Below are 20,253 nucleotides of genomic sequence, written 5' to 3' on the forward strand. Positions count from 1 at the left end.
TTTTTAAAGGTAGAAAGCAAAAAACGCATACAAATGCAGAAGTGTGTGTGTGTGTGTTAAGTGCCATCAAGTAGCCCCTGACTCATGGCGACCCTTTGAATCAAAGTCCTTCAAGATGTCCTATCTTTGAAAGCCTTGCTCAGGTCTTGCAAATTGAGGGCTGTGGCTTCCTTTATTGAGTCAATCCATCTCTTGTTGATAATTCACAGTGTTAGTCTGTCTGCAGTAGTAGAAAAGAGCAAGAGTCCAGTAGCACCTTAAAGACTAACAAAAATATTTTCTGGCAGGGTATGAGCTCTCTCTTTCTGTCTTGGGGACTGAAAAAATGGCAAGCAGGCTTGGCATAGAAAAAAACAGGACTTTAGGCTGCCTGTTCTGTAAAGGGGCTCTGAAACACGCTATTGCGTAAAGCACACTCTGTGCCCTAAACACAGGGTGCTAAAAAAAACCCTCAGGCATGTAAAAAACATGTTTGGGTAATCTGGCTGGAGGTGGCATGGGTTAAAATAACCACTCAGAAGTGCTCTACAACTCCACCGACTGGGGGAAAACTCCCAGCCATCTTCCCCCTCCTGTACAGAGAGCTATGGCCACACACACACACACACACCCTGCCTGCCAGCAGCTGAAACACGTGGCCCCGCCCCCTCAGTCACACCAATGCACACACACACACACAAGCCTGCCTGCAATTTTTGACATGTCCCGCCCCCTCAGAGAAAGATAAAAGGTCCCCATATATGCTACTCACATATTAGTTTTCCTTGACAAGATGGTGTGGGGAAGGAAGGCCTTGCTCTTCAGACAAGAGGGAGCTGGTTCAGCGTCACCAATTCAAGATGGGAGCTGATGAAGGCTTGGCTCAGCCCTGTGAGGAGCAGAAGGACGGATTAACCCTTTGCTGTGTCATCTACTTTCAGTTGGCACCAACCGGCAGTGCCTCGCTCATCAAGTCCATGGGCATCATCCAGAACCCTGTGGAGGTCTGTGACCAGGTCTTTGCCCTGATTGAGAATCTTACCTGCCAGATCCAGAAACGGCTGGAGGACCCTAAGTTTGCAGGTGGGGAGAAGAATAGTTGGGCTTTGTGTGTGTGGCCTTCCTCATCTGGATTCCTCTCCTCTCCTGTGGGTACACTGGTCTTTTCCGGTAGTGACCAAGTGTGCTCTGTTGCTTGCTCAGACCTTCAGCTTTACCACAGCGAGACCCTGGAGCTGATGCTGCAGCGCTGGAAGAAACTCGAGCAGGATTTCCGCCTGAAGAACAGGCGCTATGACATCAGCAAGATCCCGGACATCTATGACTGTATCAAGTATGACGTGCAGCACAACACCTCCCTCCAGCTGGAGGGCACCGCAGAGCTTTTCAGGCTCTCCAAGGCTCTGGCTGACGTCGTCATCCCCCAGGTATGGCACGCTCCAGTTGGGACTGCGGGAGATCTGGGCCCTGATGAGCAGCAAATGCTTACTGGTACGGAACGCACATAGGCAGGCACAGTAGCTGGGTTACGAGAAAAAGGGAGCTGCTTCATTTTGCCCAGGGCAGGAACCACAAATAATACAAAAGCAACACTTCAAGCAGAGAAAATGCATGAAATGTGAGATGGCTAAACACATGGGCAGTGGAAGAATGAACATACTTGTCACCGTTTTAGGCAAGGCAAGTAAACATCATAGCTAACTGAAGTAAATAAAAGACACATCTAACCAAAAAATAATACATATAAAACACACATGCCCAATAAAAACAAACCATACAGACAAATAGCAGTTCGATTGCTTACCCTTGTAATCATCTCCTACCCTTTTAGTTGAAACCTAAGCTCTCTTAAGTTACCCTACATTATTCTAAAGCAGATTGCTTAGCTACTTTCTCTTGTTTCCTCTGGAGGTCTGAAATGGAATCCCTCCAGAAATATCCTCAAAAGCAAAACTAAGGAGAAAATGAAAAATACAACCGCATGTCATAATGGCACTGCCTTACTGTTCTGCTTCTTTCCCTTGCTGGTATGAGCAAGAAAGGAAAGAAGCAAGGATGGGGTTAGAGGAAGAGCAGGGCTGGAAGGAAGTCTGGGTGTGGATTGTTCTGCTCTGGCCTGCTCTTTCTCATCACTCAGAGGCAGCCCCTCTCCCTGAGAGGACTGTCATATGGGATTTCATCCTCTCAGCCTCCCCCTTTCTTACTCTGAGCTGCCAGGGAGGCTTAGTTCCCTTTACGTTCTTCTTTCAGATGGATGGGTGCAAAGGTGGGAGGCACTTAACTATGGCTGCTTTCCAGCTTTGGTACAGCTTCAGGTTTTCTTCCTCGGGTTCCTCCTTGTCTTTTGAATGCTTCTCTCAAACAAGTTGATCATTTTATCTCCTCCCTCACCTCCCAGCTGGGAAGGACTCTGAATATACCAACTGTATATTGGGGAGGGTTGTTCCCCCTCCCCTTCTGCCAAACCTGTGTTATCCGGTCTTGCAGTACTGGTTGTGAGGGCACCAGGGCTGCCATACGAAGGAGACCTGTCCACCCTAGCCCCCCCAGTGACAGTGCAGCCAAATGCTGAGAGCTCTCCTCTAGTGCACACCTGGTTTAGGGAGCAGATTTAACACCTGCTGGGAGGGAGGGCTCTCTGGGCTTCATGGAGTTAAAGGTCAGGTATAGGTTTTGAGCAAGATGCACCTCCTTGTCTTATCTTGTGTTGTCGTTGCCTCTTCCGCCCTCCCATCTCCTTGCAGGAATATGGGATTAACAAACAAGAGAAGCTGGAGATTGCAGTTGGCTTCTGCCTGCCTCTCATCAGGAAGATCCAGCTGGACCTCCAGAGGACCCACGAGGATGAGTCGGTGAACAAACTGCACCCCCTGTAAGGACTGTGCCGGAGGGTCTTGGTGGCCTGGGGGACAGGAGGGTCATACCTGCCTCTCCTGGCCAGTTGCCAGCAGACCCTGCTGAGCTCTCTGGGGATATTTTCCGAGAAGGCAAAAAGTCTCTCAGTTTGCTGCAGCACGCAGAAGGGCCCTCAGCAGCACCCTTGGGTCTGGTCTTGCTGTGACTGGCTGTGGCCTCTGGCAGGTGTGGGTGGGAGGGTGGTGGCCACCGGCCATGTCTACCTGAGGATGGCTTGTGTTGTCTCCTGTCCCTGGGCCATCATACTGCCATCTGGTACATGCTCTGGATTTCTTGGCCTTCCACAGCATTGGAGCTACTTTCCAGGCCACATAGATCAACAGGGCTGTTAATTTTAACCCCCACTCTTTAGAAGCTATCTATGGCCAGGATCATACGTTGCCTGAATTGTGATTCATGATGCTACACGCCACTTCCTTTTCAGGTATTCAAGAGGGGTCTTGTCTCCAGGGCGCCATGTCCGAACACGATTATATTTCACCAGTGAGAGCCATGTCCACTCCCTGCTTAGCATATTCCGCTATGGGGGCCTCCTGGATGTAAGTGTGCTATCTACAAAGAGTCTGTGACTAGAGGTCAGTTCCTCCCCCCTTCAGTTTTGTGGCAGTTTTCTTGGGAATGCTGCAGCTCTCTAGTTCCCTTCTTAAGGAGGGAGGGCATTTGCAGTCCTTTGGAGTCCACTTCACTTCCTGTAGCAGATGCCTTGGGATCCTGTGAAAGGGCTCTGCCTGTAGTGGGCCTGTTTGCTAAACCATGGCCAGAACAAGAAGAAAGTGAGCCATGGTGGGACTGTGGAAGGTGGGGGAGGTGGAGGATGCAGTAGTCAGGGCCAGAGATGACCAGATTTCCTTTGCCAACGTGGTGAAGATTGTTGTCTTGCAGTGTTGTAAAGCAATGTGATCTGGCATTCGTCTGATCGGAGGAGACGGAAGGATCCTTGAGGGATCCTGACAGAGAGAGGGATGGCAGAGGAGGACCCATTTGGGGCACTGAAGTAGACAGGAAGAGAAATGGAGGAAGGGAGTCTGTTGCATTTGGCAGTGAACTTGTCTTCCCTGATTTTGGTGAGGGCTTGGTGTAGTAGAGAGGGTGGAAATTATATAGTAGAGGACCATGTTGGAGAAGAGTAAATGCTCTAGGAAATCGGAGGCAAAATGGACTCCAGCTGGGCATTAGTTGGAGAGGGAGAACACCCGAAGAGCCCTGCTCATCAGACCAGTGGTCCGTATAGTCCAGCGCCTGGTTTCGCAGAGGTAAGGGACCCTGGAGGGTCAACTAGTAGGGGTTAGAAGCCAAGCCCCCCCCCCATGTTGCCTCCTCCTAGCACTGGCATTTAGAGGTTGACTGCCTCTGAATATGTTGGTTCTGTCCTCCATGAATCTGTCTTTACCCCCTTTTCAAGCCATCTCGGCTCCTGGCCATCACTACCTCATTTCACAATTTAATTATTAACTTCATTTGTAGTCCACCTGTTCATCTGAGACTCAAGGCAGATTGCAAAATATGAAAGACAGTTTTATCAGGCAGCAAAGACCTCCAGTAAACAATGCAGTAGGACTAGGATTACAGAAGTGGAAAACCAATGCAAACAAATACTGGTCTAAAGCACGACATATCATGCTGAAGAGACGGTGTTAGTAGGACACAGTAAAAAGGGAGGTGTACAATCAATAGTGCAATAGTTACTATTTCTTACAGAAATAACCTCCTGTTCTTTTCCATTATATTGCTATTATAATTGATTTGTAAAAATACCCTCCTGAACATTTCTGTTCATCTGAATGGCTTCTATGCAGTCCCACATTGGGACTGCGCAGGCGCAGGCCAGCCACGGATAAGATTTGTCAGCTTCTAGCAAAATCTAAGAGAGTGCTCCCCCTCCCCTTGGGGCATGCAATCTCCCCGCCCCTCGGTCACATGACCCAAGCAGGAGGGAGCACTCTTCCCTCCAGTTCTCTTTCTTCCGCCACGGAGAGAGAACGTGCCTAGCTTCGTCTCTAGCAATGGAGTCCAAGAAGGTTCCTCCTTTCAAGAAATGTTCCACTTGCGGTGCGAAGGTAGTGAAGACCGATCCTCACAAGGAATGCCTCCTTTGTCTGGGGGAAGGCCATGTTGCTGCAACTTGCAAGAGTTGTGGTAAACTTACTGCTAAGGCCTTGGAGATTGCTCCACTCGTCTAATCTCCCATCTCTACAAGGAGTCCCTCCGCCCGCAAGGTAATCTTGTCAATTCTGGCCTCCCGACCGGTAAGGCTAAATCTGTGGAAGGTGCCCCGGCCAATAAGTCCAGCGGGGTTACCCCTTCTAAGAGGTCATCATCGGTCGTCCTCCGGCCAGCGAAATTCATCGCTCCGGGCTCACAAGACGGCCGCGGTTCATCAAAGCGTGTTTCCCGCTCCAAATCTCCTAGGCGCCGACCGCCTTCTAGGTCGCCGAAATCTCGACGCCATTCATCCTCGAAATCGCCAAGGACTCGTCGGCACCACTCGTCTTCGAGGTCGCCCAAGTCTCTTCAACGCCGGTCGCCCTTGACGCCATCAAGGCACCGGGCCCAGGTTAAGGCGCCTCATTCCGCGGCTCCACGCTCCTTTGAAAAGGCTGAGCAGCCAACCATTACTATTGAGGATTCGCCTCCTCATCCTCTGGCCACCCCCTCGGCTCCAGATCCGAGCAGGGCCCAAGAGGTTTAAGCGGAATTTAAGGAGCACCTCCTTCATCTTTATAAGGATGTGCCCCAAGTGCCAACAAAATCCCCACCGTTGGTGGCCCAGGGAGCTGCGCTGACACCAGCACAGCCCCAAGATGACATCATCCAAGAGGAACCCCGCCAGCCAGCTGAGGAGGTTCGCTTGGACTCAACAAAGGGCTCGTCCCGGCTCAAACCCGGCCAGAAGCCTTGTCGAGGCTCCATCTCTCGGCGCTGTTCCATAAGTCTGGTCTCCTCCCGTCGGAGTCGGTCTCCCCGTCGGAACCGTACTCCTCGTCGGAGTCGTTCCGTCCGTCGGAGTCCTTCTACATGCTCCTCTCGTCAGAGCAGGTCATTGAGTCGGAGTCGGTACACTCGCCGGCGGCGTCCTACACATCGGAGCTGCTCTAGTCGTCGGAGCCGTTCCAGCCGTCAGAGCCATCATTGGAGCCGCTCCAGTCGTCGGAGCCGCTCCAGTCGTCGGAGCCGCTCCAGTCGTCGGAGCCGCTCCAGTCGTCGGAGCCGCTCCAGTCGTCGGAGCCGTTCCAGTCGTCAGAGCTGTTCCAGACGTCGGGGCCATCGGAGCCGTTCCAGTCGTCGGAGCCGTTCCAATCGACGGAGCCGTTCCAGTCATCGGAGCTGCTCTCTTCGTCGGTCCTCTTCCTGTTAACGCCGAGGGGCTCGTCGACGCCGTTACACTACCCCATCAGCCGACTCGGGCTCACCAGTTAACGTCCACAGTCGCCAGCACTCCCGTTCTCGCTCTCCTCTGAGAGTCCCTACACCATCTCGCCATCCTTCAAGGCAAGACCACATTCCTGAGCCCCTTGGGTCGTCTCCTATATTAAGGGACGATGATCGATCTGAATATGATCCCTTTCTTGCCTGACTCGGATGAGGAAGACGAGACCCGCACATCTCTTCCATCACTGGAGGACGTTGTTGGGGACTCTAAATCCTCATCTCCTGTTGGGGATATCCGTTCTTATGCAGAACAGTTAATCCGTATGTCAAAGGCCCTTAAGATTGAGTTCAAACCTGAGGACTCAGGTCTCATTGACATCCTACACAATCCTGATGTAGGCCCTGCGGTTTTTCCTATGTTAAAAAGTGTTTTAGAGGTTTTTCACACCAACTGGGCTAAGCCAGCCTCAGTCCCCTCTTCCACTAAATGTATAGAGAATCTGTGCAAGATTCGTAAGGAAGGTGGGGAGTTCCTTTACCAATCCCCCCAACTCAGTCATAGTGGAAGCTTTACCTGGCAAGTACAGGTCGGGAGCTCACTCATCACCTCGTGATGCAGTGAGCCAGGAAAGTTTATTCTTCGACCGCGGTTAGTGTCCGCATATCTGATTTCCTTGCCATGATGGCAAGATATCAATATTCCCTTTGGGATCGCATATCACCACAAATTGCTCTCATCCCTGATGATCAACGCCCCTCAGCGTTAGCTGTTCAATCAGAGGGCATGTCCCTAGCGAGGCAGCAGTTAGCGGCTGCTCGACATGTGGCGGATTCATCCAGCAAGGCCATAGCCTCCACCATTGTTATCCGCAGACACGCCTGGCTGCGTCAGTCTGCGCTCCCTCACGATACCAAAGCCCGTATTGAGGACCTTCCCTTCGAAGGGACGGCCTTGTTTAGCGACCAAACCGACACCTTTTTGGATCGCTTGAAGAAAAATAAAACGAACGCCAAATCCCTAGGGATTACCCACCAGGCTCCCGACGCCAACAAGCGTTTCTTTGGTCGTAAACCGAATCACCCTACCCGTCCTTATAGATTCCAAGGTTCTTTTCACCAGCCCTCCTTCCGCCCGTCCTTTCCTCGCCCACAACAGGACAGGAAATTTCCCAAAAACAGGGCCCGTAGAGGTCCGAGAGGGTCACCGGGTACTTTTGGCAAACCAAAACAGGCATGACTAGACGTGCCTGTTAATTTTCTTGACCGACTGTCGCCTTTCTTTCATGCCTGGTCTTTAATCACTACCGATGTTTGGGTTCTTCAAATAATAAATGTTGGTTACTTTATTGAATTTGACATGTTACCTCCTTATAGGCCCTTGGGCCGCTCTTCATCGTCTGACCAGGATCTTATGGTGAAGGAGGTTCACACTCTACTGAATAAGGGAGCCATTTCAGAGGTTCTTCCATCAGAGCAGAATCATGGGTTTTACTCCCACTTTTTTCTAGTAGATAAAAAGGGTGGGGGAAAACGCCCTATCCTGGATGTCCAGGACCTAAACGTCTTTGTTAAGACCAGAAAGTTTTGCATGCTTACTCTTAATGAAGTTCTCCCCTTCCTTGATAGTCACATGTGGTTTGTGGTGATAGACTTCCGCGATGCTTATTTTCATATATCGATTCATGCAAAGTGTCGCCAATTTTTACGCTTTCGCTGTAATGATAAGTGTTATCAATATAATGTGTTGCCCTTTGGGCTGTCAACAGCCCCACGAACCTTTACAAAGTGCCTCGCCGTGGTGGTGGCTCACCTTGCCCTTAAGGGATGTGTTATATTCCCTTACCTTGATGACAGGCTGGTGGTGGCCCATTCACAGTCGGAATTGTCCATACAAGTGGACTTAATTCTTTCAGCCTTTCATGACTTGGGTCTCTTAGTTAATTTTGAGAAGTCCAAGTTGATTCTTGCCCAAACCCAGACTTTTATTGGGGCATGTTTACATGCTCGGTTGGCTAGAGCCTTCCTCCCTTTACTGAGGGCCTGTGCCATCAGGAAAATGGTGACTAAATTTTCAAGGAAAAGGTTTCAGACTGCGCATCAAATACAAAAGCTGTTAGGCCTCATGGCCTCCACCACGGCTGTGGTGGAATTTGCCAGGCTTCGTATGCGCCCCCTCAAAACTGGTTCCTTCGGGTGTTCAGGCTTAATGTGGACCCTCAATATAAGCGCCTGTCCATCCCCAGATATGTAATCTCCTCCCTACAGTGGTGGACACATGACATCAATGTCTTATCAGGTGTACCTTTCCTCAATCCGTCTCCTGACAGGTTTCTGTTCACTGACACTTCCCTGTCGGGATGGGGGCCCCACTGCGATAACCTTACCTCACAAGGAGTTTGGTCACATTCAGAATCTCAGTTACATATCAGTTTGCTTGAACTCCGTGCCATCCGTCTCACTCTGTCTTCGTCTGCAGGGTACCTCGATGGACGGCACATTCAAATGGCCACAGACAGCTCCACCGCCCTGTACTACATAACAAGCAGGGTGGCACAGGGTCCGTTTTGCTCTCCAGGGAAGCCAGTGACATTTGGGAGTGGGCCATAGATCACGGTGCCACTCTCGTGGCAATTCATATTGCGGGCAAGAGCAACACATTAGCAGATGCTCTGAGTCGCCTTCCCAACCAAGCACACGAGATCTCCCTGGACAGCGATTGCCTCAACCACGTATTCCAACAATGGGGTTACCCCCAGGTAGACCTGTTTGCCACGCACCTCAATGCGATGTGTCCCACGTTCTGCTCGAGGGCGGGAGCCGGCCCGGACTCAATGGGGGATGCCTTTCAGATCCCTTGGAATGGGGCTCTCTTCTACCTTTTTCCTCCATTCCCTCTACTTCAAAAGGTCCTAGCCAAGATGATTCAGAATGGGACAAATGCCATTCTTGTCTCTCCTTTTTGGCCCAGGAGGTCTTGGTTTGCAGTGCTCATGTCACTTGCGCAGAGAAACGACATCATTCTCCTGAAAGATCCCTCCCACTCCCCCCCGACCTTCAACTTGCTGCTTGGAGGGTCCTACCCCAGGGCAGTGGTCCGACAGGGTAGCTAGGGTCCTCCTTCATTCACTTAAATCTTCCACACGACATTCTTATGATGCGAAGTGGAAACGTTTTTCTGAGTGGGCGGAAGGCATGAATGTTTCACCAATTACCTGCCCACTGTCTGTTGTATTTGAATATTTGATGTTCCTCAAGGATGAGGGTTTATCTAATTCCTCCATTAAAGTTTATTTGGCCGCAATATCGGCCTTTCATCTGGATATTGACTCCTTTTAAGTTTTTTCTCATCCCCTTTCCAAAAAGTTTTTAAGAGGTCTTACTAATTTGTACCCTCCTGTCGCTCCACCAGTGCCTCAGTGGAGTCTCTCTTTAGTACTTGCTCAACTGATGAGACCTCCCTTTGAGCCATTGGCTACCTGCGAATTGGCTCTGCTCTCGTTCAAGGCGGCCTTTCTGGTCGCAATTACTTCAGCAAGGAGGGTGAGTGACTTATCAGCACTTTCATACTTTCCCCCCTTACACTACGTTTCATTCGAACAGGGTAGTTCTCAAACCAAAAATTTCCTTTTTGCCCAAGGTAGTTTCAGCCTTCCACCTTGCACAGGACATTGTCCTTCCGGTTTTTTTCCCTAACCCATCTTCGGATGCTGACAGGGCGTTACATTCCCCCGACGTTCGGAGGTCTCTCCTTTTTTATATTAAGAGGCCTCAGTCCTTTCGTAAGGACGATAATCTTTTTGTTTGCTTTGGGGGGAACCGTAGAGGGCACCGTGCTTCTCCTCAGACCTTATTGAGGTGGATCACGTCTGCCATCAAGCTAGCATACGATCTGGCTCACCAAGAATGCCCTCCTATGATCAAGGCTCATTCTACCAGAGCTTATGCGGCCTCTGTAGCCTTCTCGTCAAGATTGATCTCCGGGACATCTGCAAAGCTGCCACCTGGTCCACCCCTTCTACGTTCATGAAACATTACGCTGTGGATGTGGATTCAGCGAGAGATGCAGCGGTGGGACGTGCCGTGCTGCAGTCCTTATTCCGGTGACTGTCCCACACCCACCGTCCTGGTAAGCGAGCTCGCTACTCTCCCAATGTGGGACTGCATAAAAGCCATTCAGATGAAAAACAGTTTCACTTACTTGTAACTGTTGTTCATCTGATGGTTCTTCTATGCAGTAACACATTCCCTCCCTCCTTCCCCACTGTGGGACCGTTGGGCTAGTCTAAGTGGTTGGTTTCGTGGCGGCCGGTTGGAGAACTGGAGGGAAGAGTGCTCCCTCCTGCTTGGGTCATGTGACCGAGGGGCGGGGAGATTGCATGCCCCAAGGGGAGGGGGAGCACTCTCTTAGATTTTTCTAGAAGCTGACAAATCTTATCCGTGGCTGGCCTGCGCAGTCCCAATGTGTTACTGCATAGAAGAACCATCAGATGAACAACAGTTACAAGTAAGTGAAACTGGTTTTTTTTGTGCATTCTGAGGAACAATAAAAGCGTGGGGGCTTTCCTGACTACTTCAGGCAGGCTGTTCCATAAAGTGGGGGCCACCACAGAGGACAGATTTGAACAAACAATTGTTTCCATTTGCTGAGTGACACCTTCAAAAGGCTTTGCTCAAGTGAGCGAAGCTGTTGTGTCGCGGCAGAGCAGGAGAGGCTGGCGGACACGTGTGTGGGTCCAGGGTGTTAAGGGCTTTGTAGGCGATAGCCAGAACTGCAAACAGAACCCAGTAAACTGATTGGTAACCAATGGAGTGTCTGCAGGATGGGTGTGATGCACACAATCCACTCTGTGCCTGATAGTAACTGGGCTGCTGTGGTGTTCTGAACCACCTGGAGTTTCAGAGTTGTGTTTAAGGGCAGTCCTGTCTGGAGTGCATTACAGTAGTCTAGCCTAACAGTAGCCATTGCATGGAGGCACGTGGCCACATTAGCCAAGTCGAGGTGAGGCCATTTTTCAAGCTAATTGAAGCTGAGCTAATGCCCCCTTTTTTGCAGCCACATTCGCTCGATGCCTCAGCGATGAAGGCCGGGTGCATCATCACCCCTTGGTTCTTAGTCACGTCTGTGAGTGGCGGCTGTATCCCCTCAAAGGCAGAAAGCACAGATTGCCCTTCAAGACCTCAGTCTTTCCAATCAACAGCACATCCGTCTTGTCAGGATGTGGTTCCAACTTGTTCACCCTTAGCTATTTGACCGCAGCAGTCAGACCATGGTTTAGAACTTCTGTAGTGTCACCAGGTAGTTTGGATAAAGAGATTTACAGCTGGGTTTCATCACTGTATTGATATCAACCTATTCCAAAGTCAGGAATGATTTCTCCTCTACATGGAGATTGAGTAGCATGAGGTTTAGGACTGAGACTTGAGGAACACAAGGCAGGCCCTACGCAGATGCCAACTGGCCCCAACATCAAACCTCTTTGAGTCTTGGCAATGGCCAACCCATGGCTTCTCCCTACATCTACTTCCAAATGACTCAACAAGGTGGCATGGTCCCACAGTATCCAAGGCTGCTGATGAATCCAGTAAGAGCATCAGAGGTGTGTGGGCCTTGTCGATATTCAATCAGAGATCATTGACTAAGGACTGCCTCTGCCCTGTAGCCTGGCCTGAACCCAGACTGAAAGGGGTCTTGGGCAGATGAGTGTCCCAGGAAGACCTAGAGTTGCTCTGCCGTGGCTCTTGCTCTATCCCTTTGCCCAGGAAAGGCAAATCGGACACCAGGTGGTAGCTGGGTCACATCGTTCTTCTCCAACAGTGGAGGAAGGGATCCCGGTATGGGTTTTGCTGCCTCCTCGCTCTGTGGGCAGATTTTTTGTCAAGGCTTCCACTGTCCTGAGGAGGTGTTCAGACCCCCCCCCCACCAGTTCATGTCATCCAAGCTTCTTCTTTTTTTTTAATTTTTTATTAGTTTTTTATAATAAATCAAAAAATATATACATAAAAGAGAAAAAATAATACATACATATATAGAGCGTAAGTTTCTGTTAGTGGATTATTATTCATATAAGAATATATATTACGCCCTAGTTCAAAATCCCACCCCCCACCACAGTGCCCATCACCCATAGACTTCCGATGGAGTGTCGTGACTAAAAGAAAAAATCACATTATTATACATTAGTTAAAATCACATTGTACTATAATTCATTAACTATATTTTTAAAATCCGTTTTTGCCGATTTATCCCAATATGCAGCGGCCTTTGACCATGTAATTTTAAATTCATCCATGTCTTTACCATGTAAAGATACTGTAATTTTGGCCGTCCGCATATACATCCATAATTTTTCTCTCCACTCTTTAATTGAAGGTTTATTTGCTTGCTTCCATTTTTTAGCAATTACAATCCTTGCTGCTGCAAAGCTATATTGACATATGACTCTGTCACCTTTATCCAATTCTTTTTTTGGAATACCCAATAAACAAAAAGCGGGATCTCTCTTAATTTTTACTTTAATCAAATTATTAGTCTCATTAATAACTAATTGCCAAAATCTCCTAATTTTTTTACAAAACCACCAGATATGCATAAATGTACCTGTATCAGTACCACATTTCCAGCAAAGCGCTTTATCATCTTTTTTCATTTTACTTAATAGGACCGGAGTTATATACCATCTATAAAACATTTTATATAAATTTTCTCTTATTTCATTCAAAATAGTAAACCTAAATTCATTTTTCCACAACTTTTCCCAAATCTCCAAATCAATATTATAACCTAGATCTCTCATCCATTTCAACATGACCGGTTTGATCCTTTCCTGTTCTAAATTCAATTCTATAAGTACTTTATAAATCCTTCCGATCAGTCCTTTATTACCCTTTAGTAATATTGTCTCAAGATTAGATTTGGTATGGTTAAATCCCAACCTATTATCTTTAATAAAAACATCATTTAATTTATAGTACATAAACCAATCTTTTATTTGAAGTTCTTCACGTGTTTTCAATATCCATGTTCCATCTCTATAATCTATCAATTCTCTATAATTATCACAGTCCAGATTTAAATGTGCACCTCTTCGCATAAATGCTTCTATAGGATTTATCCACCCGGGAGTTTTACTTTCTAAAGCATCTTTATATTTATTCCATATTTGTAATAAATTTTTCCTGATAATATGAAAGTTAAATTCTTTATTCACTTTCTGTTTCTCATACCATAAATAAGCATGCCACCCGAATCGCAACTTATATCCTTCTAATTCTAATAACTTTGGATTCTCCAAGAGAATCCAATCCTTAATCCAGGTGAAGCATGCCGCTTGATAATACATTTTTAAATCCGGTAATCCCAGTCCTCCCGTCTCCTTTAGTTCTATTAAATTATTATATGCAATCCTATGTCTTTCTTTACCCCAAAGAAATCTCATAACATCTTTTTTCCAATCTTCAAATATCTGTACCCCTGTCACTATTGGTAAATTTTGAAACAAAAAAAGCATTTTGGGTAATAACATCATTTTGATTACTGATATTCTTCCCCAGAGTGATAAAGGGACTTTTCCCCAATTTATCAAAAAAAATTTATTTGTTGCATTGATTTACATAATTGTCCTGGAATAAATTAAGATTATTATTCGATAACCATATACCCAAATATTTGACTTTATGTTCAATGTTGAGTCCCGACTTTTTGATTAATATTTGTTGTTGTGCAAGAGTCATATTTTTAACCAAAATTTTTGTTTTTGCCTTGTTAATTTTAAAACCTGAAAGCTTTCCATAAACCTCCAAAATTTTATTCCATCTGTCAAACTGTTCAATCGGATCAATCAAAAAACATACTAAATCATCCGCATAAGCTTTAAGTTTATAGTGATTTTTCCCTATTCGTACCCCTACTACATCATTAGATTTTCTAAGATTATTCAATAATACCTCTAATACTAAAATAAAAAATAAAGGGGAAAGAGGACAACCCTGTCTCGTTCCCCTTTGAATTTCAATATTTGGTGATAATAATCCATTTACAATCAAATTAGCTGTTTGTTGTGTATATATACTTTTTATGGCAGTTTTAAAGCTGTCACCAAAAGCCATAGAATCTAATACCTTAATCATGAACTGCCAATTAACATTATCAAAGGCTTTTTCAGCATCAAAAAATATCAAAGCTATTGTGTTGTATCTTGTTCCGCATATTCTAAAAGATCTATTACCACCCTTACATTCTGACTGATCAATCTTCCTGGTAAAAATCCAGCCTGATCATCGTGTATTAATTGATTCAGTACTCGTTTTAATCTAGTAGCTAAAATTGCTACAAATAATTTGTAGTCAATATTTAATAATGAAATCGGTCTATAGTTTTTAGCTTCCAATATATCAGAATTTGCCTTTGGTATTAAAGCTATATTTGCTTGCTTCCAAGTTTGAGGGATAATACCTTTTGTCATCCCTAAATTCATCACTTCCAAAAGATAAGGGATTAATTGCTCTTTAAATATTTTGTAATAATATGCTGTAAAACCATCTGGTCCGGGAGATTTATTCAGTTTACTTTTATTTATTGCTTGTTCCAGTTCATCCTTAGTTATCGGATAATCTAAAAATTCTTTATTTTCTTGTGTTATTTTCCCCCAATCCCATTTGGTAAGATAGGCTTCCATTTCTACCTCTGAAACTAAATTTTTTTTATATAAATCTGTATAAAATTTCACAAATGCATCTGCTATCTCCTCTTTAACTCTTGTTATCTTACCCTCCCTTCTAATTTGGGTTATTGGTATTTTTTTATCTCTCTGTTTAAGTTGCCAAGCTAGCATTTTACCTGGTTTATTAGCATGTTCAAAAAATCTTTGTTTGTTATACATACCGGTAACTTTTCTTTCAATCTCTTCGGCAATTAAGAATTCATATTGGTGTGGCCAATTTCTAATCTTATTCTGTTGTTCTTGTTTAGCCCCTTTATCTTTCAATCTACATAAGTATCGCTCCGCCTGCTTTATTTCATCCAATATACATTTTTTCCTATTCTCCCTTTCCCTATAGAATCTTGTATTTTGTTGAATTAAAAGTCCCCTAATTACTGCTTTGCCAGCATCCCAAACTATATCTTCACTGATACCTTTATCTATATTTTCTCTAAAATAATTCCTTATTTCGACCTTCAATTTATCAACTATTTTATTATTTTTTAAAAGAAAATCATTAATTCTCCAGGGTTTGTGACCTCTTTTTCCCACATTAATTTTAACTGAAACCGCATTATGGTCTGACAGCACCCTAGGCAAAATCTCTGAATTTTCTGAATTCTCTACCAGACCCTTTGACATCCATATCATATCTATCCTGGAATACGTAAGATGTCTCTGTGAAAAAAAAGTATATCCCTTCTTATTACCATGTGTCAGCCTCCAGACATCGAACATATCCCACTGATCTGTAAGAGCATCAAAAATCCCTGGTAGTTTTCCTTCATTACTTGCTTTTTTCTTTTTCCCAGATCTATCCACCTTAGGTACCTTAACACCATTAAAATCCCCCATCCATATCATTTTTTCAACGGCATATTCAGCTAGTAGTAATGCTAATTTCTCATAGAATACCTTTTGATTTGTATTAGGTGCATATATTCCCACAAGCAATATCTTTTGAAAACCACATGTTACTTCCATCAACAAAACTCTTCCCTCTATATCTTGGTAAATAACGTTTGGTTGCAGTAAGACAGGTATATACATAGCTATTCCATTGGTTTTCTTACTATCATTACATGCCATAAATAGGGTACCCAACCTTGCTTGTTCCAACCTAAAAACATCCTTTGGGAGTATATGCGTTTCCTGTAAACAAATAATATTAGCATTAGATTTTCGTAAATGATGAAATATTTTCCTCCTTTTGTTGGGAGAATTCAATCCATTAACATTCCAAGATAGAACTTGTAACATATCAAATTTCAGTTAGATCCCATATATTTCCACAATAAATTTTAGCATACATTAACTCCTACTACTGCTACCCCCCTACCCCCCTTATTCTATTCAGTCTTCAGTATCATCAGTTGGAGAGTCCTCTGGTGAAGCTACTGGCAAATCTCCACCTCCAGAAGCTTCAGATGCCTTTTCTTCTTCTGTGGATTCTCTAGTTGGAACTTGTTTGGCTGACTTGAAAGGTTTAACCAGTTCAGTGTCATATCTTCTTAAAAACTGGTCAGCCTTATCCGCTTCTGTGAACTTGAACCTTTTAGCCTTAAAGATAAAAGAAACACCCTGTGGATATTTCCATCTGTATTGGATTCCACTGAGTCTTAAACGTTGGGCGATCTCCATAAAGTCCTTCCTTTTCCTCAGCAATCTTGCAGGTATTTCTTTCATCAATCTCAAAGACTCATCTCCAACTTTCAATGGTGTTTTGTAGTGAGTGTTAAGTATTAAGTCTCTATGACTTCTGGAAAACAGTTGAAGCAGGCAGTCCCTCGGTACTTTATTCCTGGTTGCATATGCTGAATTTATTCTGTAAGCTGTCACAATCATCCCTGCGATAACCTCTTCAGATTCTTGTAAAAAATCTGCCAAGAGAACCTTCAAATATCCACGCAAGTCCCGATCCTCAATTTTCTTTCTCAATCCACGTATACGTAGGGAAGATTCCTTTATCTTAAGCTCCATCATCGCCATTTGGTCATTTTGGGTCTCTTCTCTGTCAGCTACAGATGCTATTGACATCTCCAAGGTGTCCACCTTCTTCTTAATTTCTTTAGTTTCCTGTGTATTTTTTTTGAGCTTGGTTTCAACCTTGTCTTGTCTGACAGCCAGGGATGAAATTGTGTCCTGCAAAGCAGCTATTGCAGCTGAATTCTGAGCTATAGTAGCTGTGTTCTGGGATAGCTCCTGTTTCATTCTGTAAGTTCCTGATGAGTCTTAGTTAGCAGTTCAAACACAGAGGTCAGAGTCACTTCAGGTTTAACTTCAGGTTTAGTTTTTAAAGGCATCTTGGTAGCAATAGATGTTGTTGCTATTGGAGAAGTTGTCTGTTTAGTTATTTGAGTTGTTTGAGTCACAGAGGACCGTCTAAGAGGAGGCTGTACCACCAGCTTTGTGTCCTTTAAAATATCCTTGGTGTGTTTCTCTTTCTCACCCATTGGTGAGCCAGAAGGACTTAAATTGCAATTAGCTGTTGTAATCCAAGGGAAAGTAGGGGGGGGGGCAGAAAGTTTCTTTTAGATCATTATGCAAAATTCATTCAGATGAAACAAATCAGTTTGGAGAAAACAATCACTATGACCACTGAAAAAATTCTATGCCATGTCACTTGATTGTCCTCCAACTCCTTTCTTTTGCTTCAGTGATCTTGGCTTACAAAACAAACTTTCTTAGAGTGTGTCACTCAACTGGCAAAAAGCCAAAAATCACAAACACAGAGCGTAACTGAATTATAGATAGTTCAGAATTGTCCTTAACAAACAAAAAAACAACAACTGCCACACACCCCAAGTTAGTGACTTTAATATCCAAAAAAATAAACTTTATTTATAATCCAAATGAAAGCAAAATCGGGTCCCACCTCGCTCTCTCCTGCCGTCTTCTTTAAGATGGCGCCGGCTCTTCGGTGGAGTCTGCCAGAGCAACCGCCGCCGATTTCTCGGCGGTTATCGCTCCCATGGCAGATCCGCCACAGGCACCCAGGACTGCATCCCCTCTTACCCCGAGGGATGCCGCATGCCGGCTCTTCCTGTGGCTGATTTCGCGTCCCGCGGCCGCGAACGGCAGGAGCGCGGCTCCGTGCTTGTAACGGGGGGGGGGGGTGTCGCCCGACCCGGAAGTCCCTCATCCAAGCTTCTGATAGAGACAAGCCTACTGTGAGGGTCTCTGTCTTTGTGTCTCTGCTTTCCATCACCTGCTGTGTTATCAGTGAACTCGTAAAAGCAGTTCACACCTTCTGGTCTCAGGCGCCAGGCCTGATGGCCCATGTATCTTCCCCCCCCCGCTGTTCTTCCTGCCAGTACTCCCTCAGGCCGATGCGGCCTTGGAAGTGTGATAGCCGCACCAGACTTCCTGGGATCCGTCTGATGTTTTGTATTATGCCAAGCTTGTAACTTCCCATAACAATAAGTGTGAACCCCAGTGCCCCAGTGCCCTGGAGTCAATATATTCTGTAAACCCGTATAGCCCCTCACTTGCAACTTTCTACCTGTGCCTGTCTCATCTCCTGAAGGCTTCAATAAATTGATTGTTTCTGTATCAACGTCTGAGCAACTGATTTGGAGAAGCAAACTCAGAGAGGGGGATCTCTCACATTAAGTTGCAAGTCCTTGCCTCCCGGACTGCAGCTGTACCGCTTTGGACAGAATGTCAGCCGACGAGGACACCACCCCTAACCCCGATGCCCCCAAGGAACCGGACGAGCCGGAGAAGCCGGACCCTAAAGAGGAGGGAGCCAAGCCAAAGAAACCGAAGGGTCGCGCCCCCGACCAAGATCGGGACGGACGTCCCCGGGGGCTTACTTATTGGCTGGACTCTCCCAAGGGCTGGTCGCTCTCGCGGACCGCGGCGAAGGATCGCCGGTTGGCCTTCCCCAGCACGGGACTCGAAGGAGACCCGGCCCGCAAAGAGGCCCTCATGGAGGAAGAACGAAAGCAATGGCAGGAAGACCGCCGGGCTATGCAGGAGCAGATGGAGATCATGCAACGCGTAATGGGTGAGATGGCCACGACCCTAGATGCGCTGAAATTGCAACCTCCAGCCGGTGCTCCCCCAGATGGGGCCCCGGTAGTTCCGCCCGCAACCCCTGCCCCCCCGGCCCGTCGGGACCTGAAAGTCACGTATGACGGGTCGGGAGACCAGTTGACCTTTTTTATGGTCCAAGTAGACATTTTTATGCGGGAACAAGGCCGAACCTTCGTTTCTGAGGAGTCCCGGGTGCAGTACGTGGCTTCCTTACTGCAAGGGGAGGCGGCTGCCTGGATGGTGTTGCAGTATGAACTCCGCTCGCCGGTGCTGCGAACCCTGGACGAGTTCATGGTAGCACTCCGAAACCGTTTTGAGGACCCGACTCTAGGTGAGCGGGCTAAAGCCTCCCTGATGCAACTGCGCCAAGGGACTAAGTCGGTGGCGCAGTATGCAAGTGAGTTCCAGTCACTGGCTAGCCGAATTCTGGACTGGAGTGAGGCTACCTTGGTACAATGTTTCAGGGAGGGTCTCAACCCAGATCTCCAACATTGGGCCTTCATGCAAGGGAACCCCCCGGATGTGGAAGGTTGGGTTCGCCATGCTGCGGACATCGAGAATCGCAAACAACTCCTGAACTTGTCCAAGCAACGGATTGGGCGAGACCCCAGGCCCCGGGGTGACCGTGGCCGGGAACTCCGGCAAGGGGGTGGCGGGGTCCTCTCGGCCGCGGAACGCCGCAAGCGGTTCGAAGCCGGCGTCTGCCTGATCTGCGGGGGAAAGGGTCACTTTGCATCGCAATGCCCCTCTCGCTCAGGCCGTCCGACCCCTCCCCGCCAAACCCAGGCCGAGCCGACGAAACCGGCCGCCGACAGCCAGCCTCGCCGCAGAAGTGGACCACTGGGCCGGCGCTCCGGCGCACCCTCCGCTCTCCACGCGCGCCCCCAGGATGGGGCATCCGACTCTACGGTCCCATCGGGGTCCCGGATTACAAATACCGTCTTTGATTCGGACGGCTCCCCGGAAGCCACCACCCCGTCCCCCTCTTCCAGCGAGGAGGAAGAGTGGGAACAGCCGGCAAAAAACGCCGTCGGTCTGCTGTAGAGGGGGCTCCGCAGCAGACCGTCCCCATCGTTGTGCAAGGAGCTCCACCGATGGTAAGCGCCCAAGAGGACAATGTATTTGTGCGTGTTCATCTGTCCCTACCCAAAGGGGGTCCCCCATTAGAGGTCCCCGCGTTGGTCGACTCGGGGTGTGCCCGCACCATGATAAATGAGGAAACTGCCAAGAAGTTGGGTGTTCGGCGCAAGCG

The 20,253-nt window shown here is 47.0% G+C and overlaps 1 protein-coding gene across 1 annotated transcript in view; it reads left to right on the top strand.

Annotated features, from left to right (window-relative positions):
- Positions 1-20,253, top strand: part of PPIP5K1 (diphosphoinositol pentakisphosphate kinase 1) — a 72,121-nt gene that overhangs the window by 15,556 nt on the left and 36,312 nt on the right. The window contains exons 16-19 of the mRNA XM_056865856.1: positions 921-1,062; positions 1,183-1,406; positions 2,724-2,851; positions 3,320-3,434. Coding sequence (XP_056721834.1) covers positions 921-1,062; positions 1,183-1,406; positions 2,724-2,851; positions 3,320-3,434 — 609 coding nt within the window. The remainder of the gene's footprint in view (positions 1-920; positions 1,063-1,182; positions 1,407-2,723; positions 2,852-3,319; positions 3,435-20,253) is intronic.

Source organism: Euleptes europaea, chromosome 20 (assembly GCF_029931775.1).
Source record: "Euleptes europaea isolate rEulEur1 chromosome 20, rEulEur1.hap1, whole genome shotgun sequence".
In the NCBI taxonomy this organism is placed as follows: Eukaryota; Metazoa; Chordata; class Lepidosauria; order Squamata; family Sphaerodactylidae; genus Euleptes; species Euleptes europaea.